Source organism: Bombina bombina, chromosome 4 (assembly GCF_027579735.1).
Source record: "Bombina bombina isolate aBomBom1 chromosome 4, aBomBom1.pri, whole genome shotgun sequence".
Lineage (NCBI taxonomy): Eukaryota > Metazoa > Chordata > Amphibia > Anura > Bombinatoridae > Bombina > Bombina bombina.
The window spans coordinates 877,334,019-877,361,293 of record NC_069502.1 but is presented as its reverse complement, the minus strand read 5'-3'; the positions used below and the strand labels follow the sequence as shown (position 1 = coordinate 877,361,293).

Here is a 27,275-nt window from a genome sequence, read left to right as displayed (position 1 = left end):
GGAGGGAGAGAGAGAGACGGAGGGAGAGAGAGAGAGACGGAGGGAGAGAGAGAGAGACGGAGGGAGAGAGAGAGAGACGGAGGGAGAGAGAGAGAGACGGAGGGAGAGAGAGAGAGAGACGGAGGGAGAGGGAGAGAGAGACGGAGGGAGGGAGAGAGAGACGGAGGGAGGGAGGGAGAGAGAGACGGAGGGAGGGAGAGAGAGACGGAGGGAGAGAGAGACGGAGGGAGGGAGAGAGAGACGGAGGGAGAGAGAGAGAGAGAGACAGGAGAGAGAGAGGGAGGGAGAGACGGAGGGAGGGAGAGAGAGACGGAGGGAGGGAGAGAGAGACGGAGGGAGGGAGAGAGAGACGGAGGGAGGGAGAGACGAAGGGAGAGAAAGACGAAGGGAGAGAGAGACGGAGGGAGGGAGAGAGAGACGGAGGGAGAGAGAGACGGAGGGAGGGATAGAGAGACGGAGGGAGAGAGAGACGGAGGGAGGGATAGAGAGACGGAGGGAGAGAGAGACGGAGGGAGGGAGAGAGAGACGGAGGGAGAGAGAGAGAGACGGAGGGAGGGAGAGAGAGACGGAGGGAGAGAGAGAGAGAGAGACGGAGGGAGAGAGAGAGAGAGAGACACGGAGGGAGAGAGAGACACGGAGGGAGAGAGAGACACGGAGGGAGAGAGAGACACGGAGGGAGAGAGAGACACGGAGGGAGAGAGAGACACGGAGGGAGGGAGAGAGAGAAAGAGAGACGGAGGGAGGGAGAGAAAGAGAGACGGAGGGAGAGAGAGAGAGAGACGGAGGGAGAGAGAGAGAGAGACGGAGGGAGAGAGAGAGAGACGGAGGGAGAGAGAGAGAGAGACGGAGGGAGAGAGAGAGAGAGACGGAGGCAGGGAGAGAGAGACGGAGGGAGGGAGAGAGAGACGGAGGGAGGGAGAGAGAGACGGAGGGAGAGAGAGAGAGACGGAGGGAGAGAGAGAGAGAGACAGGAGAGAGAGACGGAGGGAGGGAGAGACGGAGGGAGAGAGAGACGGAGGGAGGGAGAGAGAGACGGAGGGAGAGAGAGACGGAGGGAGGGAGAAACGAAGGGAGAGAAAGACGAAGGGAGAGAGAGACGGAGGGAGGGAGAGAGAGAGAGACGGAGGGAGAGAGAGAGAGACGGAGAGAGAGACGGAGGGAGGGAGAGAGACGGAGGGAGGGAGAGAAAGAGAGACGGAGGGAGGAAGAGAAAGAGAGACGGAGGGAGGAAGAGAAAGAGAGACGGAGGGAGGGAGAGAAAGAGAGACGGAGGGAGGGAGAGAAAGAGAGACGGAGGGAGGGAGAGAAAGAGAGACGGAGGGAGGGGAAGAAAGAGAGACGGAGGGAGGGAGAGAAAGAGAGACGGAAGGAGAGAGAGAGACGGAGGGAGAGAGAGAGAGAAGGACGGAGGGAGAGAGAGAGACGGAGGGAGAGAGAGAGAGAGACGGAGGGAGAGAGAGAGACGGAGGGAGGGAGAGAGAGAGATGGATGGAGAGAGAGATGGAGGGAGAGAGAGAGACGGAGGGAGAGAGACACGGAGGGAGAGAGACACGGAGGGAGAGAGAGAGAGACACGGAGAGAGAGAGAGACACGGAGGGAGAGACTTGCAAGTGAGTGCTAGACTTCCTCTGTGTGGTGTGTGTGAGTATACTGTATGTATGTAAATTTATATATATATATGTATATATATATATATATATATATATATTACAGTATATAGTTGCCATGCTGAGAGTTTTAGCCCTGACAGGCATCCCATATAACCTACTGCTCTGTAGCAATCAGCTCCTCCCACATAACCTCCTGTAATGCAGCAAACAGATCCTCCCACATATCCTCCTACCTTTTAGCAATCACCTCCTCCCATATAACCTCCTGTTTTGCAGTAATCAGACCCTCCCACAAACCTCCTGCAGTGCAGCAATCGGACTCTCCCACATAGCTTCCTATCCTTCAGCAATCAGACCCTCCCATATAACCGCCTGCCTTGTAGAAATCAGCTCCTCCCACATAACTCCTGACCTGCAGAGATCATCCCCTCCCACATACCTCCTGCCCTGCATCGATCAGCTCATCCCACATAACCTCCTACCCTGCAGCCATCAGTCGCTCCCACATTACCTCCTGCCCTGAAGCGATCAGCTCCTCCCAGATAACCTCCTGCCATTGCAACATAGCCTTCTGTTCTGCAATGATTAGCCCCTTCCACATAACTTCCTGCCATACAGCAATCAGCACCTCCCACATACACTCATTCCCTGTAGCGATCAGCCCTTCCCACATAACCTCCTGCCATACAGCGATCAGCCACTCCCACATAACCTTCTACCCTGCAGTGATCAGCCCCTCCCACATCACCTCCTGCCCTGCAGCAATCAGTCCCTCCCACATAGCTCCTCCCACATAGCTTCCTGACCTGCAGCAATTTGCTCCTCCCGCATAACCTCCTGTAATGCAGCAAACAGACCCTCCCACATATCCTCCTACCTTTAGGCAATCACCTCCTCCCACATAACCTCCTGTTTGCAGCAATCAGACTCTCCCACATAACCTCATGACATGTCGAAATCTGCTCCTCCCACATAAACTCCTGTTTTGCAGCAATCGGACCCTCCCATAAAACCTCCTGCAATGCAGCAATCAGACTCTCCCACATAGCTTCCTGTCCTTCAACAATCAGACCCTCCCATATAACCTCCTGCCTTGTAGAAATCGGCTCCTCTCACAGAACCTCCTGACCTGTAGAGATCATCCCCTCACATATACCTCTTGCCCTGCATAGATTAGCTCCTTCCACATAAACTTCTGCCTTGAAGTGATCAGTCCCTCCCACATAACCACCTGACCTGCAGCAATCAGCCCTTCACACATAACCTCCTACCCTGCAGTGATCAGCCCTTCCCACATAATCTCCTACCCTGCAGTGATCAGCCCTTCCCACATAACCTCCTGCCATACAGCGATCAAGCCCCTCCCACATAACCTTCTACCCTGCTGTGATCAGCCCCTCCCACATAACCTTTTGCCCTGCAGTGATCAGTCCCTCCCACATAACCTCCTGACTTGCAGAGATCCGCCCCTCCCACATACCTCCTGCTCTGCAGCGATCAGCTCCTCTCACATATAACCTCCTACCCTTCAGAGATCAGTCGCCCCCCACATAACCTCCTGCCCTGCAGTTATTAGGCCCTCCCACATAACCTCCTGCACTGAAGCGTTCAGCTCCTCCCCCACAACCTCCTGCCCTGAAGCGATCAGCTCCTCCCCCATAATCTCCAGCCCTAAAGCGATCAGCACCTCTCACATAACCTCCTGCCCTGCAGCAATCAGCCCCTGCAACATAACCTTCTGTCCTGCAAATATTAGCCCCTTTCACATAACCTCCTGCCATACAGCAATAAGCCCCTCCCACATAACCTCCTGCCCTGCAGCAATTAGCCTCTCCCACATAACCTCCTGCCATACAGCAATCAGCACCTCCCACGTACCCTCATGCCCTGCAGTGATCAGCCCTTTCCACATAACCTTCTACCCTGCAGCGATCAGCCCCTCCCACATAACCTCCTGCCCTGCAGAAATCAGCCCCTCCCACATAACCTGCCATACAGCAATCAGCCCCTCCCACATAACCTCCTGCCCTGCAGCAATTAGCCTCTCCCACATAACCTCCTGCCATACAGTAATCAGCACCTCCCACATACCCTCATGCCCTGCAGTGATCAGCCCTTTCCACATAACCTTCTACCCTGCAACGATCAGCCCCTCCCACATAACCCCCTGCCTTGCAGTGAGCAGTCCCTCCCACATAACCTCCTGCCTTGCAGCAATCAGTCCCTCCCACATAACTCACTGTCCTACAGCAATCAGACCCACATAACCTGCTGACCTGCAGCGATCTGCTCCTCCCACATTACCTCCTGCCTGGCAGAGATCAGCCCCTCCCACATAACCCTGCCCTGCAGCGATCAGCTCCTCCCACATAACCCCCTGCCTTGCAGTGAGCAGTCCCTCCCACATAACATCCTGCCTTGCAGCAATCAGTCCCTCCCACATAACCTCATGACCTGCAGCGATCTGCTCCTCCTGCATAATTTCCTAGCCTGCAGTGATCAGTCCCTCCTACATAACCTCCTGCCCTGCAGAGATCAGCCCGTCCTACATAACCTCTGCCCTGCAGAGATCAGCTCCTCCCACATAACCTCCTGCCTTACACTGATCAGTCCCTCACACATAACCTCCTGCCTTGCAGAGATCCGCCCCTCCCACATACCTCCTGCTCTGCAGCGATCAGCTCCTCTCACATATAACCTCCTACCCTTCAGAGATCAGTCGCCCCCCACATAACCTCCTGCCCTGCAGTTATTAGGCCCTCCCACATAACCTCCTGCACTGAAGCGTTCAGCTCCTCCCCCATAACCTCCTGCCCTGAAGCGATCAGCTCCTCCCCCATAATCTCCAGCCCTAAAGCGATCAGCACCTCTCACATAACCTCCTGCCCTGCAGCAATCAGCCCCTGCAACATATCCTTCTGTCCTGCAAATATTAGCCCCTTTCACATAACCTCCTGCCATACAGCAATAAGCCCCTCCCACATAACCTCCTGCCCTGCAGCAATTAGCCTCTCCCACATAACCTCCTGCCATACAGCAATCAGCACCTCCCACGTACCCTCATGCCCTGCAGTGATCAGCCCTTTCCACATAACCTTCTACCCTGCAGCGATCAGCCCCTCCCACATAACCTCCTGCCCTGCAGAAATCAGCCCCTCCCACATAACCTGCCATACAGCAATCAGCCCCTCCCACATAACCTCCTGCCCTGCAGCAATTAGCCTCTCCCACATAACCTCCTGCCATACAGTAATTATCACCTCCCACATACCCTCATGCCCTGCAGTGATCAGCCCTTTCCACATAACCTTCTACCCTGCAACGATCAGCCCCTCCCACATAACCCCCTGCCTTGCAGTGAGCAGTCCCTCCCACATAACCTCCTGCCTTGCAGCAATCAGTCCCTCCCACATAACTCACTGTCCTACAGCAATCAGACCCACATAACCTGCTGACCTGCAGCGATCTGCTCCTCCCACATTACCTCCTGCCTTGCAGAGATCAGCCCCTCCCACATAACCCTGCCCTGCAGCGATCAGCTCCTCCCACATAACCCCCTGCCTTGCAGTGAGCAGTCCCTCCCACATAACATCCTGCCTTGCAGCAATCAGTCCCTCCCACATAACCTCATGACCTGCAGCGATCTGCTCCTCCTGCATAATTTCCTAGCCTGCAGTGATCAGTCCCTCCTACATAACCTCCTGCCCTGCAGAGATCAGCCCGTCCTACATAACCTCTGCCCTGCAGAGATCAGCTCCTCCCACATAACCTCCTGCCTTACACTGATCAGTCCCTCACACATAACCTCCTGCCTTGCAGAGATCAGCCCCTCCCACATAACCCTGCCCTGCAGCGATCAGCTCCTCCCACATAACCCCCTGCCTTGCAGTGAGCAGTCCCTCCCACATAACCTCCTGCCTTGCAGCAATCAGTCCCTCCCACATAACCTCATGACCTGCAGCGATCTGCTCCTCCTGCATAATTTCCTAGCCTGCAGTGATCAGTTCCTCCTACATAACCTCCTGCCCTGCAGAGATCAGCCCGTCCTACATAACCTCTGCCCTGCAGAGATCAGCTCCTCCCACATAACCTCCTGCCTTACAGTGATCAGTCCCTCCCACATAACCTCCTGCCCTGAAGAGATCAGCCCATCCCACATAACCTCCCTCCTTGAAGCAAACAGCCCATCCCACATAACCTCCTGCCCTGAAGTGATCAGCCTTTTCCACATAACCTCCTGCCCTGAAGTGATCAGCCTATTCCATATAATCTCCTGCCCTGCAGCAATCAGCTTCTTCTACAAAACCTGTCCTGCAGCGATTAGCACCTTACACATAACCTGCTGCCATACAGCAATCAGCTCCTCCTACATAACCTCCTGCCTTGCAGTGATTAGTCCCTCCCACATAATCTCCTATCCTGAAGCGATCAGCCCATTCCACATGAGAAGTGCAGTCGCCAGCTCTGCACTTGTCTTCTTAATGGGACATAAAGCCAAAAATGTATTTCATGATTAAGATTAAACATACAAAAGAAGGAACTCAGTAGTGCTAAAACAAATGCGTGAGAAACCACTTAAGGTCAGCTGATAGTTAATAGTGCAGTGTAATCCAAACTGTATGACAGCTTAAGGAGACTTTTATAGGTAGCTGCATAGGCGAATTGGTCAAGATAAATCCCCCACTGTTGCCCAAGCCTGCTTACTATACCGGACCCTTTGCACGGGTACCTTATACCATCTCCGAGTGCTCGTTTCTTCACCGGCTCAGTTGCTTGGCGTCCTCGTGGGTCTGCAGATGTACAGCGTCTCTCCTCTTCGATGAGCGCTAGATCCTATTGGCTAGTCAGAGCGTCAATCAGCAGTAACCAATCCGTGGAAAGTACCGATGCTGAAGAATCACCAATCACTATTAGCTGCACGCACACACCTCCCCACAGCTTAACAGCTTAACAGTCCAGGATACACTGGCAAAATGTAGAAATATAGAGAAGCGGTAGTCCTGGAGAGTATAATTAAAACGTCTTTATTTCAAACTCAGATTAAAAACGAATGGCAGTCACAAGTAAAAGCATACCAGGTGTGGCATGATTAAGATTAAGAATACAATTTTAAACACGAGATCAGAACTAGAAAACGGGAACTGGGTGCCCCAATGATGTGATATCTTCACAATGGTTATATGTAGTACAAAGAATAAACTTACTCACAAATTTGCAGGCACTTGGCAAGTGCTAGATGGGGGGCTGGACAGTTTGAAGTTGGCCAGCAGACTTATACTCCTCAGGCTGTCAGCTATGATGTAATGATTGTAGCGTGCAGAGACTCAGTGAGGTTAAGGTAGTCCAAACAGATCAATGCACTGCAGTCAATGGTCAAAAGTGCGGCTCAGAACGATAAATAATAGTAAAAACAAGTTTATTTAATAAAACCAGTAAAAACGATTTTGGTAAATTCTCACAACGTGTTTCTCGGATTTACCGTTTCATCAGGTGATCTCACCTGATAAAAATGGTAAATCAGAGAAATGCGTTGTGATAATTTTACCATGGTCACTGGCCGAGCTCTGGGTTTGTTCATGGTCATTGTCACAGTCCGTTTGCTCTGTGTGGTTTAGACTTAAAGGGACAGTCAAGACAAAAAAAAACTTTCATGTTTCAAATAGGGCATGCAATTTTAAACAACTTTCCAATTTACTTTTATCAACAATTTTGCTTTGCTCTCTTGGTATTCTAGTTGAAAGCAAACCTAGGAAGGCACATATAATAATTTTTAAGCCCTTGAAGGCCGCCTCTATTTTATTTACTTTTCACAGCAGGGGAGAGCAAACTCATGTAGGCCATATAGATAGCATTGTGATCACGCTCGTGGCTAGTGGCAGACACTGCACTAATTGGCTAAAATGCAAGTCAATAGATAATAACTAAAAGTCATGTGATTAGGGGAGGTCAGAAGATGTTTAGATACAAGTTAGTCACAGAAGTAAAAAGTGTATTAATATAACAGTGTTGGTTTTGCAAAACTGGGGAATGGGTAATAAAGGGATTATCTATCTTTTTAAGCAACAAAAATTCTGATGTTGACTGTCCCTTTAACAAGTTAAATCCTGTTTCTTTTTTTAAGGAACAAATGGAGTTTGATGAAGTTGCAGTTTATTTCTCAGAGGAGGAGTGGGGCCGTTTAACTGAAGAACAAAAAGAGCTCTATAAGAATGTGATGATGGAAAATTACCAGACCCTCAGGTCTCTAGGTAATAATTTATATAACTCTTCATGGATTAGGACAAAGAAAACACATATGGTATATGTAATAGGAAAGCTTCCTATCACTTATAAGTGACACATAATTTGGACTTGTGTTAAACAGGTATCTGGGTGTTGGTTATTATAGAGATTTAATAAAATCATCCATGAGATATACAGCCCTGTGTACACTTCCTTGGCACTCATCCCTAGTTGAGCTCCCTACACCATTTATACATCACACATTATGCTACTGGCCCATAGTGATCCTGCCATACATTTGTGTGTGATGTCGTCAATACCAGGCAATCCCTCTCTGAGCGAGAGAAATGGCAAAACCCCAGATGTACGTTTCGGCCTAGTGTGGGCCTCATCAGTGAGGTGCAACCATATCCCTCTAGGCACACTGAGCAACGGGTAGCATAGGGATCCCCCCATCACCCTACCCCTTCGAGATCCCTCCCTCTCCCATCAAAATAATTTTCCATAATGTAGGACCAATAGAGAATTGTTACAGAGAGTTACACAGACAGTATCACTTTCTGTAACAATCGGCTTTCTGGCGTCATATGGTAAGGAAGCACAATCATTGCTCTCTTACCATATGATGGCAGATGCCTTCTGCTCCCGGCTTCAGTCTCTAAGCTATAATAAATGTGATAAAAAGGTTATATCCATTTTATCACATTTATTATTGTTATTTATTGTGTGTGATTATAAATTATTTATTATTGTTCAGTCTCTAAGCTGACAGCGGGGACCACAACATTCGCCTCTGTGTTGGACGTAGGTAATACGTCATTACAGTATGCTGGGCAAAGTACTGTCTGACGTAGTACCTATGTTAATATGGCGCTAGGGGTTAAAGTCTATGGGGATTTTTGTAGCTAAATCATTTTTGTTTTTCGAGAGGATTGTGATTGACCCCAATATTAGAATAATTACACTATACTGTATATTTGCAAATGCTTCTGTATTGAAATATAATCTGTTATATTTACAAGGGTTAAAGTTATATGCAAGTTCTATAGTAATTATTTGTAGTGAGATCTAAATTTTACTGAGTAACCAGCTAAGTGTAATTATTAAAGGGACATTGTACGCTAGATTTTTCTTAATGTTTTGTACATGATCCATTTATATAGCCCATCTGGGGGTGTTTATGGAACTATGGATAGTTTTGTTTATTTATAAATATTATTGTGCTGATTTTCAGACTCCAAACCAAGCCCCAAAGTTTTAGATGTATACTGATATATACAGACTCCTGGTTGTGTAATAGGTCTTTTCATATGCAGGGGAAGGAGGAGGGGGAAGTGTCTGCCTATTTCTGTGTTCAAGCCCCTTTCTCTGGGTGTCCCAGTCTAACCTCATCAACAGTGCTAAACTGGGAGCTTCTAAGTAAGTCTTAAAAGTGTTTTATACTGGATTTTTATATCAGTATCTGTGCATATTATTCTTTGTAGTAGAGTCTATTACATGCAGTTATATATAAATATATTTTCTCACATAACTTGTGATTTCTGTCAATACAGTATATGTTCATGTAAAACCTTTGCTTGTTAACAAGATTGAGTGTAGAGAGGAGCCATATGTGAGCAATTTTCCAGTTACCAAAGGTGAGTAATGAAATAGTAAATATATTGTATTACAATTGATCTTACAGTCTTTTGTTTAGTATATTCATCTGCTATGAACCATTTATTGTGGCTCACTCTAATAGAACTCACCAGCAAATAGTCATTCTACGTTAAAGAGGATGGACACAAACCCAGATTACATCCCTTAAACCTGATGTAATTTGTTTTGGTCCTCAGAAGAGTGCAGATATATCTTCCTTGGACCTCTGCAAGCAGCAGTATGGAGTCCACTAACCTGAGCACATGTGCTATCCTTTGCATGAGCAGCACTTTTATATGGCACACTAAGAGGCTGCCAGACCCCATAGATCCAGAACGGCTGTCCTTCCCTGCAACAGCCACTTGTATAGTATCTAGGCTTACAGCATATGGTATGTCGGGAAAATGTCAGCTTTACATTATAGGGGGAAACAGTGACAAGCAGACTCAGCACTGATGTGCCACCACAAAGCGTGGCACACAGAATTGCAGACAATGTGCAGGGATTTTTATGTGGATACAATGCTGACAAAGCAGTTGTAGAATCAGGGGAATGATCTGGGTACAATTCTGGGGACAGAGCAGGGTTAGGGGTCTAATGTGGGTATGGGGCTGAAAGAGCAGTTGCAGAGTCAGTGTCTCATTTGGGTATGGGTTTACAGAACATTTGCAGGGTCAGAGGAATGATGTGGATATGGGACTGACAGAGCAGGTGCAGGGTCAAAGGTCTGATGTGGGTATGGGGCTGACAGAGGCATTGCAGGGTAAGAGGTATGATGTTGGTACGGGACTGACATAGCAGTTGCAGGGTCAGGGGTTAAATGCGGGTAAAGAGTTGACAGAGTAGTTGCAGGGTCAGAGGTCTTATGTAGGTACTAGGCTGACACAGCAGTTACAGGGTCAGAGTTATGATGTGGAATGGGGCTTTTTTTTATTTGAGTGTGAGGCTGACAGCATTTGCAGGGTCAAGGGTCTGATGTTGATAAGGGGTTAACACAGCACTTTTAGGGTCAGGGGTTTCATGTGAGTATGAGGCTGTCAGAGCAGTTGCAGGGTCAGAGATCTTATGTGAGTATGAGGCTGACAAATCAGTCAGACAGAGCAGTTGCAGGGCCAGGGTTCTGATCCACTGTCCCTTTTCTGTCATATAGGTGGCGAGAGTCCACGACCTGTTACGTATGGGATTTATATTCCTACCAGGAGGAAGCAAAGCTTCTCAAACTCCAAAAGCCTATAAAACCCCTCCCACCTCGCTCATACCTTAGTTTTTTACTTTGCCTGCGTTGGAGGTGGTTGAAGGTGATGTGCTTGATTTCTTCAGTGAAAGGCGGTTCAGAGCATATTGAAGCCCAGTTCCCCTCAGAGTACAGTGCTTGTCAGAGGGATGTGATTTGAATACTGCCTCATGATACAATATTTTCGCCTCATGGGAAATCCTTCATAGGCTCTATCTAAATTTGGTTGCAGGGATTCATCTTCTGCCTCTCTTTACAGATCAACGTTTTACTCCTATTCCATTACCTCTGCTGATATGTTTCAGTGCAGGTTTGCCTATCTGCTACTAAGTGGACAAGTGTCTATGGGTAAGTATAGTTTGTATTTCCTTCTTGATATAAGGAGACTCCACGGCTTCATTCCTTACTTGTGGGAATTCAGAACCTGGCCACCAGGAGGAGGCAAATATACCCCAGCCAAAGGCTAAAATACCTCCCCCACTTCCCTCATATCCCAGTCATTCTTTGCCTTTCATCACAGGAGGTTGGCAGAGAAAATCAGTCAGACAGAGCAGTTGCAGGGCCAGTTATCTTACTCTCAGTACCAGTGTGAAGTTCCTGGGTACTATAATAGACTCCATATCCATGAGGATATTCCTTACAGACCAGAGACGTTGCAAGCTAACGTCCAATTGTCTTGCCCTCCAGACCTCCTTAAGGCCCTCTGTGGCTCGGTGTATGGAGGTGATTGATCTCATGGTGTCCTGTATTGACATCATTCCTTTTGCCAGATTCCATCTCAGACCACTTCACCTGTGCATGTTGAGACAGTGGAACGGCGATCATTCAGATCTGTCTCAACAAATTTCTCTGGACATCCGGTCGAGAGAATCGCTCTCTTGGTGGCTCTGTCCAGATCACCTGTCCCAAGAGACGTCCTTCTTGAATCCCTCCTCATGATTGAATCCCTCCTCCCGATCAACGTTTTGGAACTTCGAGCGATCTTCAATGCTCTGAAGTCGTGGCCTCTTCTGGGTTCGTCCCAGTTGATCAGATTCCAATCAGACAACATAACCTCGGTGGCTTACATCAACCATCAGGGGGAACGAGGAGCTCCCTAGCAATGAGGGAAGTATCTCAGATTTTGGAGTGGGCAGAGGCCCACAACTGCTCACTGTCAACGATCCACATTCCGGGTGTGGGCAACTGGGAAACGGATTATCTCAGCAGACAATCCTTATATCCGGGGGAATGGTCTCTCCATCCCGAGGTGTTTTGTGGAGATTTGCAACAGATGGGGGACACCGGAGATAGATCTCAAGGCGTCCTGGCTCCAGGGATCCTCATGCGGAGCTAATAGATGCATTAACAGTGCCTTGGAGGTTCCATCTGATCTACATTTTTCCGCCGTTACCACTCCTACCTTGTGTAGTGACCCGCATCAAGCAGGAACTCCATCGTAGTGGTGAAGGATGTGGTTCACAGACCTGGTGGGGATGTCCTTATCTCCTCCATGGAGGTAACCTTGTAGCGGGGATCTGCTATAAAAGGGTCCTTTTGTTCATCAAAATCTAGATTCTCTGAAGCTAACTGCGTGGAGATTGAACGCTTAGTCCTCGCCAAGAGGGGTTTCTCTGAGAGGGTTATTGATACTCTCATTCAAACCCGTAAGCCGGTTACTCGTCACATCTATCATAAGGTGTGGAGGACCTACTTATTCTAGTGTGAAGAACGTGGATTCCCCTGGCATACGGTTACGGTTTTCAGGATTCTCTCTTTTCTCCAGGATGGCCTGGAGAAGGGCCTTTCTGCTAGTTCTCTTAAGGGACAGATTTCTGCCCTGTCTGTTTTACTGCATAAGAGGCTAGCTGAGCTTCCAGATGTTCAGTCTTTTGTTCGGGCTCTGACTAGAATCAGGCCAGTGTTTAGATCTATTGCTCCTCCTTGGAGTTTAAATCTTGTTCTTAAAGTGTTGCAGAGGGTTTCCGTTTGAGCCTATGCATATTGTCTTGGAAGGTTATTTTTCTACTGGCTATTGCTTCGGCGTGCAGAGTATCTGAAATTTCTGCCTTGCAATGTGAGCCCCCTTACCTAGTATTCCATGCTAATAAGGTTGTTCTTCGTACCGGGTTAAGTGTTCTTTCTAAGGTCGTTTCAGATCGCAACATCAATCAGGAGATTGTGGTCCCTTCTGGTTACTTCATAATTTGGATGTGGTTCGGGCCTTGAAGTTCTATCTTCAGGCTACGAAGGAATTTAGACGGACTTCTTCTTTGTTTGTTGTCTATTCTGGGAAGTGTAGGGGACAGAAGGCCTCTTCCACTTCCTTATCTTTTTGGTTGCGGAGCATTATTCGCTTAGCATATGAGACAGAAGGACATAAGCCTCCTCAGAGGATTAAGGTGTGACATGAGTCACCAAGATCTGAGGGCCTGTTATGGAACATTCTTTGGGCTGGAGGTACATGGGCTTAAGGATACCCAGAGACTGCATTGAAATTTGGAATTTTATATGCTGGACACCCCATGTACTTTCATAACTCTGTCTTATGTCCATGTCACCCTGTATCCATAAATACAGGATGGGTACAGGGTGTGAGTACCCTTTGTGGGAGCAATTGTGACTCTATAAACCAAGTGGGCATAAAGGACTTAATAGTTAAAAAGAGCTGTTATTATATTCTGTAATAAGATTTATTTTATTTACGTTTCTAATCTGATTGTGTCTCAGGAGTCTGTCTTGGTATACTGATTGTGTTCCTGTGTGATTAACTAGACTGCCCAACATCAGATTGTCTGAGTAAACCTTCTTCCCCAGTTAATTAACTTGTGAATAGACAATTGTTAGAGGTTGGATGTATTTTTCATATGTTTGCTTTACTGTTTAACCAATTCACTATGTAATCTGAAGCTCTGTAAATCTGGAATGCCAGGGTGTATAAATCTGTGTGCTGCCTTCAAATAAAGTATTCATTTTTGTGTTCAGAAAACTGAGTGTTGTCTCAGTTCTGTTCCCCTACATAACTTTAGACTGCGGTCAAAGGGAGATACCAGGAGCTATTGCTCTGGATAAAGGGATGTCCAGGACAACGGAAGTGTTCTGACGGAGGTACTCATTTGGGGTACCAGGCGATCCGTCACATAAGGCTCATTCAACTAGAGCTGTGGCTTCCTCTTGGGCCTTTAAGAACGAGATACAAATGAAACCTGCTCAACGGAGCGCCCCTGGGGTATGTAAAAACAAATCCTGAGAATATGATAGGCACTAATAGAGTGAGGGTATATGTGAAAAAATATAAATGATATCCTAGGCGGCAAGCAAATATTCCCAGTGCGTCTGCACACGCACAAAATAGCAACAGTCCATCCAATGTAGGGAAAAATAAGCGCTCCAAGCCCACAGATATATAAAAGTTCCATTTTATTCCAAACTTGTTAAAATCATACAAGATAGATTAAAAAGTGGTAAGCACAGTAGTGCAAAAACAGGTTGTAGAACAGGTGCAAAAAACAGCAAACGTTTCGTGCTCCATGCACTTGGTCACTGCTAATTGATGCACCTGTTCAGAGCTCTATTTATACCAAATTTCTTAAAGTGATATCACAAATTTTCATTAACCTGTACTTTGCCATTTTTGCAAGGGAGCCTATGACAAGAAACATTTATTTACTTTTTCCTTTTCATGTACATAAAGTGTTACAATATAAATATGCAGGTTGATATTTGTTGGTTAAGGCGTGACTATGTTTTGTGAAAACAATCTATTTTGCAATATATTTAAATCATTACATTTATGAAAAGAAGCATACACATTGCTCTATGAGTCATTACCTTCAGTGTAAAATATAATCAAAACCATGTTTATATTGGGATATTGTTTAAACTACTCTTAATATAAAAATCCTTAATTTGAAAAGTATGAAATTAGATATGCAATAGATGAGCCTATGACAAGAGCCTGATTTCCTAAGACATCAAAATAAATGTATGTATAGTAATCTATTTTCTCTCTCATAAAGGAAAAATTGGGTTGGCAATAATAGTGAGAAAATGTCTCATATCAACATATTTTCTTATTTCTTAATTCTTTTTAGGGGAATGAGCCCATGACAAGAGACATACCTATAAATTCAAAAATTTCCCAAAAACATTAAATGATTTATTAAATTTTCCTATTTCTTAATTCTTTTTAGGGGAATGAGCCTATGACAAGAGACATATCTATAAATTCCCAAAAAAAAATTCAAAAATTCCTTTTTAAAATAAATTACAAAAAATTTTTTTTTAGATATTTATTATTTGGTGAATAAGTCTAAATCCCTTCTCATGTTGAGGCCCTCAGGGTGTGTAGTCTGTAGATTGAACATCCACATAACTTCTCTTTTGTCAAGTGTTGTCTCTCTATCACCTCCTCTTCTCCATTGAGGGACAAAATCTATCCCCTGTAGGATAAGAGCAGATGTATCTGCATTGTGTAGAACCTTAAAGTGCCTTGATACAGGTGTGTCTGTGTTCTCATCCTCTATGGAGCGCAAGTGCTCCAAGAACCTCTCTTTTAACGGTCTCTTTGTTTTTCCTGTATATTGTTTGTGGCAAATTTTACATGTGAGAAGATAAACCACATGTGTGGTAGAACAGTTGATATAATGATGTATCTTATAGGTCTTATTGGTAATAGTAGAATTAAATTCCTCTCCTTCCTTAACAAAGTCACACTTTGTACATATTGGGCGTCTGCACTTATAAAAACCCTTTCTCTGTTTTAACCAGCAGGATGTTTTTTTGGTTTTTACATCTGATGGAGGAATAAAATTTGCTATCGTCTTACCTCTTCTAGATACAAAATCACAACCTTCTTTGAGAATCTCCTTAAGGATAGGGTCTGAGTACAAAATTGGTATGGAATCTTTAATAATATTGCACACCTTAGTGTATTCCATACTGTAAGTTGTAATAAATTTGATCTTGCTATTTTCTGATGTTCTTTTCTGTTTATTCCTATATTTTAGCAAGTCTTGTCTGGGAATTAAATCTACACTAGATTTTGCCTCTTTAAGTAACTTCTCACTGTAGCCTCTATCCCTGAACCTTTGTGTTGCCTCTTTTGACTTCACCTGATATTCATCCTCATTTGTGCAATTTCTTTTAATTCTGGTATATTCCCCCTTAGGGATACCCTTCACAACATGTCTTGGGTGGCATGAATTGTACTTGAGGATAGTGTTCCCAGCTGTAGACTTTCTATATATAGTAGTTTCAACTGTATTTTTGTCCGTGCTTATTAATGTGATATCAAGAAAATTAATTTCTTTATCACTCTGTTCACTGGTAAAGTTTAAGTTGAGGTTGTTATTGTTCAAATATTTACAAAAATCCTCTGCCTCTTGCTGATCTCCCTCAAACACAAACAACAGATCATCTATGTATCTGTAAAACTGGATAATCCTGTCCTTGAAGGGGTTTTTATCTCCAAAAACGTGGGACAGCTCCCACCAACCCATAAAGAGGTTGGCGTATGAGGGGGCAAATTTAGCCCCCATGGCTGTCCCACGTTTCTGGAGATAAAAGCTGTTCTGAAACAGAAAAAATTGTGACTCAAAAGATATTCAATTGCACTTAATATAAATATTTTGGTAGGATATGTAAAGTTTGTATTCTGTTCCAAAAAGTGTTCTATTGCTTCTATCCCCTTCTCGTGTTGTATAGTTGTATACAATGAGGAAACATCTGCTGTGATAAATCTATATGTAGATTTCCATTTTAGATTTTGTACTTTGTTTAAAAGGGCCGTGGTGTCCTGTATAAAACTGGGCAAATCCCTAACTAGGGGTTGTAAGAATGAATCAATTAACTCTGACATAGGTTCATTCAAAGAATCAATACCCGCTATAATAGGTCTACCCTGTGGGCTCTGTAGATTCTTGTGTGTTTTGGGAAGGTAATGAAAAACAGGAATGACTGGTAGTTTAGGAATAATTCTTTCCTGAACAGATTTATTTATGATGTTATTATATCTTGCATATAAAACAAGATTAGTCAGTTCATTCCTGTATTTCACTGTAGGGTTGTCACTCAGTTTAATATACACTTCCCTGTCGTTTAGTTGTCTCATGGATTCTGCAATGTAGTCATCCTTATTTAGGACGACCACATTGCCTCCCTTGTCAGATTGCCTGATGACGAGTGAGTCATCAGATGCCAAACTTTTTATTGTGTCTCTCTCCTTTTGTGTAAAGTTAGATGGAAATTTATTTCTCTTTTGGGCAGTTTGTAATCCCCTTAATTTCTCCTCCACTGTTTTTTTAAATATATCCAAAATTTTCGGTCTAGTATGTATAGGATAAAAATGACTTTTATTTTTGACATGACTAAGTGATATATCTGTCTCACACAATAAGCCATCCATATGACTATCACCCTCATGTTGTAACTGTTCCAGGTCCAAAAGACTACAGATATCAGAAAAATCATTTAACCCCTTAGGTTCACATTTAACATCTTGGCTAGCCTTGTTTACATTCTGTTCCTGATCTTCATTGAAACCAAAATAATGTTTGCGCAAAGTTAAATTGCGTACAAACCTATTAATGTCAAGAATAGTTTCAAAAATGTTAAAATGATTATCAGGAACAAAATTCAAGCCCTTAGACAAAACCTGTATATCAGTATTAGTGAGATTTTTACTAGACAAGTTTATAACATCATTGTTTAAGCATATTTTTTCTGAACATTCTGAGACCGTGTGGGATAAGTCTTGTATGTCTTGTTCTTTCCTTCTCCTTTTCTGGTTGGCTTGATTGCTCTTTCTCCCTTTCCCCCTTCTGCCTCGGTGGGTTGTTTTTTTCTTACAGATGGTGCAGTTTGGAGCGTCTCGTTTTTTTGAGACTGTAATATCTATTTCTTCTACCACAGACTGTCCTTCTCCTTCTAACATGAGCGCATACGATTCTTCCCCCGTTTCTCCTTCAGAGGAGTCATATTCATACTCAGTGTCTGTGTCTGCAAATGTGACTGCTTTACTCTTTTTATTGGAATTGTTGTTTTTGTTCTTATTATATCTTCTATTATACCTGGGTTTAGTCTGATCATCTTGACTCCAGCGATACACCTGTTTTTGATCATAATCCCTCTTATCTCTGAGCATTTTTCTTGATTTGAATTGCCAAAGTTCTTGTTTAAAAGCAATCATATTTCTTTCAAACTGTTGATCATATTTTTTAAAATTTTGATCATGTTGGTGACATCTTAATTTATTCTGTAATTCTTTTAATTCAATCATAATATCTCTCCTTTGTTCTTTTTTATATTGAATTAACAAATCCATAAGTGCAAAAGAACAAGTGTCCAGTATTGTGTTCCACTTACTAATGAACTCAGTGTTATTAACTGTGAAAGAGGGAAACTTGCGTATCCTTAGTCCCCTAGGTATACGCTTTTCATGTATGTATAATAAAAAAGACTTTATGTCTAATTCCAATTTAATATCCTTTTTGCGCAGTTCATCTATATCAAAAAACAAGCTGTCCAGTGTATATGCTATATCTTTATATAACTCTGAAGTTTCTTCTTTAAAATCACCCAAAACATATGAATCTTCTGTTTCTTGATCCATGCTGGATACCCTTTCAAAAACTGTATAAAAAATATTGTGCTATACCACTTTATGTTGATCACTTATTATGAATAATCCTACCCTCCTCGTCTTCAGCCTATATCAATCCCTTAATATCTCCTTAATTCCTCTCTGTATTATGTCTTTATAATGCCTCCTATGCAAGCATATATTACATTGTTAATTGTGTGTGCTTTATATGTGCACCAAACAATCCAGGCAAGTAAGAAACAGTAGAGCTGATTTATAAGGGAATGATTACCTTATCCATGTCCAGCGACCTTTGTGAACACAATGAGCGCTTCCTCTATGTCCTCAGCCGTAACTTCGTTATAACACTGTGATGTTTTTCTTCGTCTGCATCACTGTGTAAAAATTATGCTCCGACCTTCTCTGCAGTCTAGCAATACTGCTGCGGCATGTGTTGATGACGACTTCCGGCTTCCGGTTACCCCCGGCTGCTCCTAGGCAGGTGTTGCAGAAAGATCCAAGATACAAATGTGTATGCTTCTTTTCATAAATGTAATGATTTAAATATATTGCAAAATAGATTGTTTTCACAAAACATAGTCACGCCTTAACCAACAAATATCAACCTGCATATTTATATTGTAACACTTTATGTACATGAAAAGGAAAAAGTAAATAAATGTTTCTTGTCATAGGCTCCCTTGCAAAAATGGCAAAGTACAGGTTAATGAAAATTTGTGATATCACTTTAAGAAATTTGGTATAAATAGAGCTCTGAACAGGTGCATCAATTAGCAGTGACCAAGTGCATGGAGCACGAAACGTTTGCTGTTTTTTGCACCTGTTCTACAACCTGTTTTTGCACTACTGTGCTTACCACTTTTTAATCTATCTTGTATGATTTTAACAAGTTTGGAATAAAATTGAACTTTTATATATCGTGGGCTTGGAGCGCTTATTTTTCCCTACATTGGATGGACCTTTAAGAACGAGGCCTCTATGGATCAGATTTGTAGGGCGGCTACCTGGGCCTCCTTACATACCTTTTCAAAATTTTACAAATTTGACGTTTTTGCTTCGACTGAAGCAGCTTTTGGGAGAAAGGTTTTGCAGGTTGTGGTGCCCTCAGAATAGGGTCTGCCTCTCTTTTTATCCTCCCGTTTCATTCAGTGTCCTCTAGAGCGTGGGTATATGTTTCCCACAAGTAAGGAAGCTGTTGGCTCTCCTCATATTAAGAAGGAAAACATAAATTATGCTTACCAGATAATTTCCTTTCCTTCTGTATGAGGAGAGTCCACGGCCCCCGCCTGTATTTCTCCGATGGGCGAACCTAAATTTTTGTTTTTTATCCTTGTGGCACCATTTTTACCCTGATATTTCTCCTTTGACTGGTGACATGAGGGAAGTGGGGGAGGTATTTAAGCCTTTGGCTGGGGTGTCTTTGCCTCCTCCTGGTGGCCAGGTTCTGAATTCCCACAAGTAAGGAATGAAGCCGTTGACTTTCCTCATACAGAAGGAAAGGAAATTATCTGGTAAGCATAATTTATGTTTTTTAAATAGACACTCACAGCTATGTTTATGGGCACTTTTGAATGTTTAAAAGTTTATCTATATAAGTATATTTGGCCCTGGGACAGATACGTACTATTCCCCTTGCTTGTTTTTTGTGCAAAGAAATTTTCACATGCGCGTGTCAAATCCGGCACATGATATGCTTGTCGGGTTTGCGCACCATAATACACGCAGGAAGCATGTGTCAATATTGACGCAAAGCCTTCTAAACCAATACTTTACATGCTTGTCAGGTTAACGCGCCATAACACATGCACTTAAAATAAATCAGAAATGCACGTCACATTTGATACCACTCTTGAAAACTGTCAGGGTGTCGTAGAATGAGCACGTCGGACCAACAAGCATGCATCAACGAATGTGCACACGCTGATAACTAGTGCGCCAAAATGTTTTCAAATAAATTGCGCACACTCAGTTACTGCTTACCTAAGCTGCATCCTAACTGTGCTCCAAAGTTTTAGATGTATACTGATGTATACAGATTCCTGGTTGTGTAATAGGTCTTTTCATATGCAGGGGAAGTAGGAGGGGGAAGTATCTGCCTATTTCTGTTTCCTAGCCCCTTTCACTGGGTGTCCCAATCTAACCTCATCAACAGTGCTAAACTGGGAGCTTCTAAGTAAGTTTTTAAAAGATTTTATACTGGATTTTTATATCCGTTTCTGTTCATATTTTCTTTGTAGTAGAGTCTATTACATTCAGTTATATAAAAATTGGTGTACACTGTCCCTTTAATATTTGGTGCTGTAAAGTGTTTTTTTTCTCACATAACTTGTGATTTCTGTCAATACAGGATATGTTCATGTAAAACCTTTGCTTGTTGACAAGATTGAGTGTAGAGAGGAGCCATATGTGAGCAGTTTTCCAGTTACCAAAGGTGAGTAATGAAATAGTAAATATATTTTATTACTGTTGATTGTACAGTGTTTTGTTTAGTATATTCATCTGCTGTGAACCATTTATCTTGGCTCACTCTAACAGCATATGGTATGTAGTGAACATGTCAGCTTTACATTATAGGTATGGGGATTCCTCTAACAGTGAGGTTCCCTCATCTGGTGTAGAACCTGATAATTGCTCCTTTTTATTTAAAATTTAACATATTCGTTCTCTTTTAAAGGAAGTCTTAATCACTTTAAGGATTGAACAATCTAAACCTTCTGATGATAAACCCTGTAATCGTTTAAATTCCGTATATAAAACTGTTGTCAATCTCCCTGAGATTTTCCCTATACCTGATGCTGTCTCTGACATGATTACTAAGGATTGGTCAAAACCAAGTGTCTCTCTTAATCCTTCTACAAGGTTTAAAAACTATATCCTCTTTCTGCTGCTAACTTAGAGTTATGGAAAACGGTTCCCAAAGTTGATGGGGCCATTTCCACTCCGGCTAAACGCACTGCTATTCCTCTAGAAGACAGTACTTCTTTTAAAGACTCTTTAGATAGAAAACTTGAATCTTATTTAAGAAGGACATTTTTAATTACTGGCTATATACTTAGACCAGCTATAGCTATTGCTGACTTGGCTGCTGCTTCTACTTACTGGGTAACCAGTCTTGCACAGCAGTTATCCACTGACGCTGAATATTCTGATTTATTGAATTTACTTCAAAATTCAAACAATTTTATTTGCAGTGCAGTCTTTGATATTATGAAAATTAACATCAAAAGCATGTCTCTAGCTATTATTACCAGAAGAGCCCTATGACTTAAATCCTGTAATGCTGACATGCTGTCTAAAACTACATTATTGCCTCTTTCTTTCCAAAGAAAGATATTGTTTGGGTCTCAACTGTATTCTTTTATTTCTACTAATACTGGAGGTAAAGGACCTTTTCTTCTTCAAGACAAAAAGTTCAAAGGAACCTTCTGAGCTCCTAATAGTTTTCGTTCCTTTTGTTAGAATAGAGAACAGAAAAAAGACTAATCCTTTAAACCCTCTGGCTCAGTCTGGAGACCCACTTCAAATTGGAACAAATCTAAACAGAATAAGAAATCTAATCCAGTCTCTAAGACGCATGATGGTACAGCCTTCAACACAGTATTACTGGTAGGGGGCAGATTAATCCCTTAAGGACAAGGCCATTTTTCAATTTATTTCCCTTAAGGACCAGGGCTATTTTTACATTTCTGCTGTGTTTGTGTTTAGCTGTAATTTTCCTCTTACTCATTTACTGTACCCACACATATTTATATACAGTTTTTCTCACCATTAAATGGACTTTCTAAAGATACCATTATTTTCATCATATCTTATAATTTACTATAAAAAAATATAAAATATGAGGAAAAAATGGAAAAAAACACACTTTTTCTAACTTTGACCCCCAAAATCTGTTACACATCTACAACCACAAAAAAACACCCATGCTAAATAGTTTCTAAATTTTATCCTGAGTTTAGAAATACCCAATGTTTACATGTTCTTTGCTTTTTTTGCAAGTTATAGGGCAATAAATACAAGTAGCACTTTGCTATTTCCAAACCACTTTTTTTCAAAATTAGCGCTAGTTACATTGGGACACTGATATCTTTCAGGAATCCCTGAATATCCCTTGATATGTATATATTTTCTTTTAGAAGACATCCCAAAGTATTGATCAAGGCCCATTATGGTATATTTCATGCCACCATTTCACCGCCAAATGCGATCAAATGCGTTCACTTTTTTACAATTTTTTTTACAAACTTTAGGTTTCTCACTGAAATTATTTACAAACAACTTGTGCGATTATGGCATAAATGGTTGTAAATGCTTCTCTGGGATCCCCTTTGTTCAGAAATAGCAGACATATATGGCTTTGGCATTGCTTTTTGGTAATTAGAAGGCCGCTAAATGCCACTACGCATCACACGTGTATTATGCCCAGCAGTGAAGGGGTTAATTAGGGAGCATGTAGGGAGCGTCTAGGGTTAATTTTAGCTTTAGTGTAGTGTAGTAGACAACCCCAAGTATTGATCTAGGCCCATCTTGGTATATTTCATTCCACCATTTCACCACTAAATGCGATCAAATAAAAAAAAAAATTACAATTTTTCACAATTTTAGGTTTCTCACTGAAATTATTTACAAACAGCTTGCGCAATTATGGCATAAATGGTTGTAAATGCTTCTCTGGGATCCCCTTTGTTCAGAGATAGCAGGCATATATGGCTTTGGCGTTGCTTTTTGGTAATTAGAAGGCTGCTAAATGCTGCTGCGGATCACACATGTATTATGCCCAGCAGTGCCGGGGTTAATTAGGTAGCTTGTAGGGAGCTTGCAGTGTTAATGTTAGCTTTAGTGTAGAGATCAGACTCCCACCTGACACATCACACCCCCCTGATCCCTCCCAAACAGTTCTCTTCCCTCCTCCCACCCCACAATTGTCCCCACCATCTTAAGTAAGAAAGTCTGCCAGTATTAAAATGAAAAGGTATCTGTTTTTTTTGTTTTTTTTAACATATTTATATATGCTACTGTGTAGGGTCCCCCATTATCCCCCCCCCCCAAACAGCTTTCTAAACCTCCCCCTCTACCTTATTTGGAGCGATATTGGGTACTGGTACTACCCAGTTTATACAAAAATATATTTATTTATTTTTATTTTTTCTGTAGTGTAGCTTACCCCCCCAAAGACCATCACCCCCTCCCAGATCCCATAGCTATTTATTAACCCATTCCCCCCCCCTTTCTCCCACTTAAAAGTATTTTTTTCTGTAGTGCAGCGGTTCCCACCCGCTCCCTCCCCGGGCACGTGCCCGCGCACCCCGGGCGACCATGCCCCCAATCCCGCACCCCTCTTAATCCAAAAAGCCATTGATGGCCGCCCACACGCCTCCCACTTTGGCTCCCACCCACCAACGATTTTCGGCCATCAATGCTGGTGCAGTGAGGGCCACAGAGCTTGGTTACAATCTGTCCAAAATCGCTGGATTCAAAACATTATTTCTCAGGGATATCAAACTGGATTTAATATGAGAATTCCCACAGGAAGGTTTTTTTCTAACTTATATTCCAGAACATCCAATAAAAGCTCAAGCTTTTCTTCAATCTTTCTCAGATCTGGAAGATATCCGAGTAATTGTTCCAGTCCCTTTGCAGGGGTTGGGATTTTATTCAAATGTCTTCATTTTACCAAAGAAGGAACACTTTTTCAGACCAATTCTGGATCTGACAACTCTCAAAATGGAAACTATCAGGACTATTCTGCCCTTTATTCAACAAGGTCACTTTATGTCCACAATAGATTTATATGATGCTTACCTTCACATCCCAATTCATCCAGAACAGTTTCTGAGGTTTTATTTTCTGGAAAAGCATTATCAGTTTGTTGCTCTTCCGTTTGGTCTAGCTACATCTCCAAGAATATTTACCAAGGTTCTTAAATACCCTTTTATTTGTAATCAGAACTCAGGGTATTGCAGTATTTCCTTACCTGGACGATATCTTGGTATTGGCTCAATCTTCTCATTTAGCAGAATTTCACTCAAAACAACTATTGTTGTCTCTTCAAAGACATGGTTGGAGGATCAATTTACCAAAGAGTTCCTTGATTTCTCAGACAAAGGTCACCTTTTTAGGTTTCCAGATAGATTCAGTGTCCATGACTCTTACCCTGAAAGTAAAGAGACAAATAACGTTGATATCAGCTTGCCTGAACCTTCAGTCTCTCTCATTCCCTTCAGTGGCTCTGTGTATGGAAGTACTAGGTCTCATAATTGCAGCTTCAAACGCAATTCCATTTACTCGATTATATGAGACATCTTCAGCTTTGTATGCTGCGCCAATGGTGCAAGTATTATACTTGTATATCCCAAAAGATATTCTTAGATCCCAGCACTCACCTATCTCTGACTTGGTGGCTGACTCACCAGTCTATTTTTCAGGGGGGTTATTTTGCTCATCCTACCTGGTCTGTGATCACCACAGATGCAAGTCTTTCAGGTTTGGGAGCTGTCTGGGGGTCTCTGACAGCACAAGGAGTTTGGAATCCTTGGGAGGCGAGGTTACCAATCAATGTTTTGAAACTTTGTGCACTCTTCAGGGCCCTTTAGGCTTGTCCTCTATTGAAAAGGGAGCTTTATCTCCGTTTTCAGACAGACAATGTTATAGCAGTAGATTATGTCAATCATCAAGGGGGAACTTGCAGGTTGTGATTTTTAGGTGTGTCCCCTGATCCTACTCTCCAGAGTGGTTTCCAAAATAAAAATGGAAGTAATTTGTAATCCTAATAGCCCCATTTGGTATGTGAACCATGTCCAAATGTCCAGTTGCCCCCCATGGCATCTTCCTCTAAGGCCAGACCTTCTGTCTCAAGGTCCATTCTCCCATCTAGATCTAAAGTCTCTACACTTGATGGCATGGAAATTGAAGGCTTAGTGCTCAGTCATAGAGGATTCTCTGACTCTGTGATTAACACACTGATTCCGGCCCAAAAGCCTGTTTCTAAGAAAATCTATCAAAAAGTTTGGAAAACTTGTATTTCATGGTGTATCAACCATGATTATTCCTGGCATTCATTTAGAATTCCTAGGATTCTTCAGTTTTTGCAGAATGGTTTAGATAAAGGTTTTTCTGCCATTTCTTTGAAAGGGCAAATCTCTGCTCTTTTGTATTATTTCATAATAACCTTCCTGATGTTCATTGTTTTGTTCAGGCTTTAATCCGGATTAAACCTGTTTTTAGGCCTATTTCTCTCTTCCTTGGAGTCCTATCCTAGTGTTAAACGTTTTACAGGTCCCTCCTTTTGAGCCTATGCATAACTTAGAGATTAAACGACTTTCATGGAAAGTGTTGTTTCTTTTGGCCATCTCTTCTGCTAGAAGAGTTTCTGAATTGTCTGCTCTCTCTTTTAAATCTCCTTATCTGATATTCCATAAAAAAAAGATGTTTTGTGGACTACGTTGAAATTTTTACCTAAAGTTGTTTCCTTACAAAATTTTAATATAACGATACAGCATACAGTGGATTTCACTTTGGTGCACGTGAATACCTGGGGTTGCTGCCTTAACTTCCAAACAGTAATCAATGATGCAATGGTCCACAGCACTAGGAGTGCTGTCGACCATTGCATCATCGATCACACAATTTTAATAGGGAAATTGTTGTTCCCTGATCCAAAAAATGCTACTGAAAGATCTTTACAACATTCTTTGGATGTTGTTAGAGTATTGAAATATTATGTTTACGCTACTAAGGTGTTCAGACAGACTTCTAGTCTGTCTTGTCCTAAGAAAAGCCAGAAGACCTTTGCTATTTCTTTAGCCTCTTGGTTGAAACCTTTGATTCACAAAGCCTCAGAGGATTACAGCTCATTCTACTAGATCGGTTGCCACATCATGGGCTTTCAAGAATGAGGCTTCAGTTGATCAAATTTGCAAAGCGACCACTTGGTCTTCTCTGTATACCTTTACTAAATTTTACCATTTTGAGTTTTGTTATTGGTCAGAAGCAGCCTTTGGTAGTAAGGTCCTTCAGGTAGTTGTCTCAGTTTGATAATTGTGCCTATATATTAAGGTTGTAAAAAAACACACATAATGTTTGGGCTATGGATTTAATTTCTCAGCGAAAAAAAGCTGTTTTTATTTTATTCCCTCCCTTTATTGTTACTCGTGGACTTGCACATCTTGCGTATTATATCCCATACATAACAGGTCTTAGACTCTTGCCACCTATATAAAAGAAAACATAATTTATATATTACCTGATAAATTAATTTCTTTCATGGCTGCGAGAGTCCATGGGCCTCCACCGTTTGGGGTTAATTTTTGTTCTTTCTTCTATGCTCCTAATTTTGGCTTTTACTCCTTCTAAACACCTCACCACTTGGCTATACATCAAACTAAGGTATGAGTGAGGTGGGAGGGGTTTTATAGGCTTTTGCAGTTTGGGGAACTTTGCCTCCTCCTGATAGGAATGTATATCCCTTGTGTAACAGGTCGTGTACTCTCGCCACCATGAAATAAATGAATTTATCAGGTAAGATATAAATTATGTTTTTAGGTGCTATCATTACTTATGTGTCTATGGAGCCAGCTTATCTTTTAGAAGCAGATTTACTGATATATTAACCCCTTCCAGCATGCGATTTTCAGGTGTGTCCCCTCTGCTAAGCTGTGTATTTCATGTGCTTAGTCTGTCTAACTCTATCAGGGTTTTGCTACACTGCTTTCATATCAGAGTGTTTGAATGGACAGGGAACACCTTGAGATTTGTAATATATAATGTTTATACTGTAATTATTTATTTTTCACCCTTTTCATGTAGTTTAGCTCTGATCTAATCCTCAGAATTTGTAATGCACCTGCTGTCTTCTCAAGGCTAACTCTTCTAGATATCTGTCCCTAATTGGCTTTAACTGATAGCAACTGCAAATAGATGCATTGTATACAACCAATATGGCCATGGCTAGCCTTGTTAACTGCTGTCTATCATTTCTAGGGAAGTAAAC

General features: G+C 42.6%; 1 protein-coding gene across 1 annotated transcript in view; it reads left to right on the top strand.

Annotated features, from left to right (window-relative positions):
- Window positions 1–27,275, top strand: part of LOC128657401 (gastrula zinc finger protein XlCGF8.2DB-like) — a 44,759-nt gene that overhangs the window by 5,783 nt on the left and 11,701 nt on the right. The window contains exons 2-3 of the mRNA XM_053711737.1: window positions 7,732–7,858; window positions 20,634–20,717. Of these exons, the coding sequence (XP_053567712.1) occupies window positions 7,738–7,858; window positions 20,634–20,717 (205 nt within the window). The 5' untranslated portion in view covers window positions 7,732–7,737. The remainder of the gene's footprint in view (window positions 1–7,731; window positions 7,859–20,633; window positions 20,718–27,275) is intronic.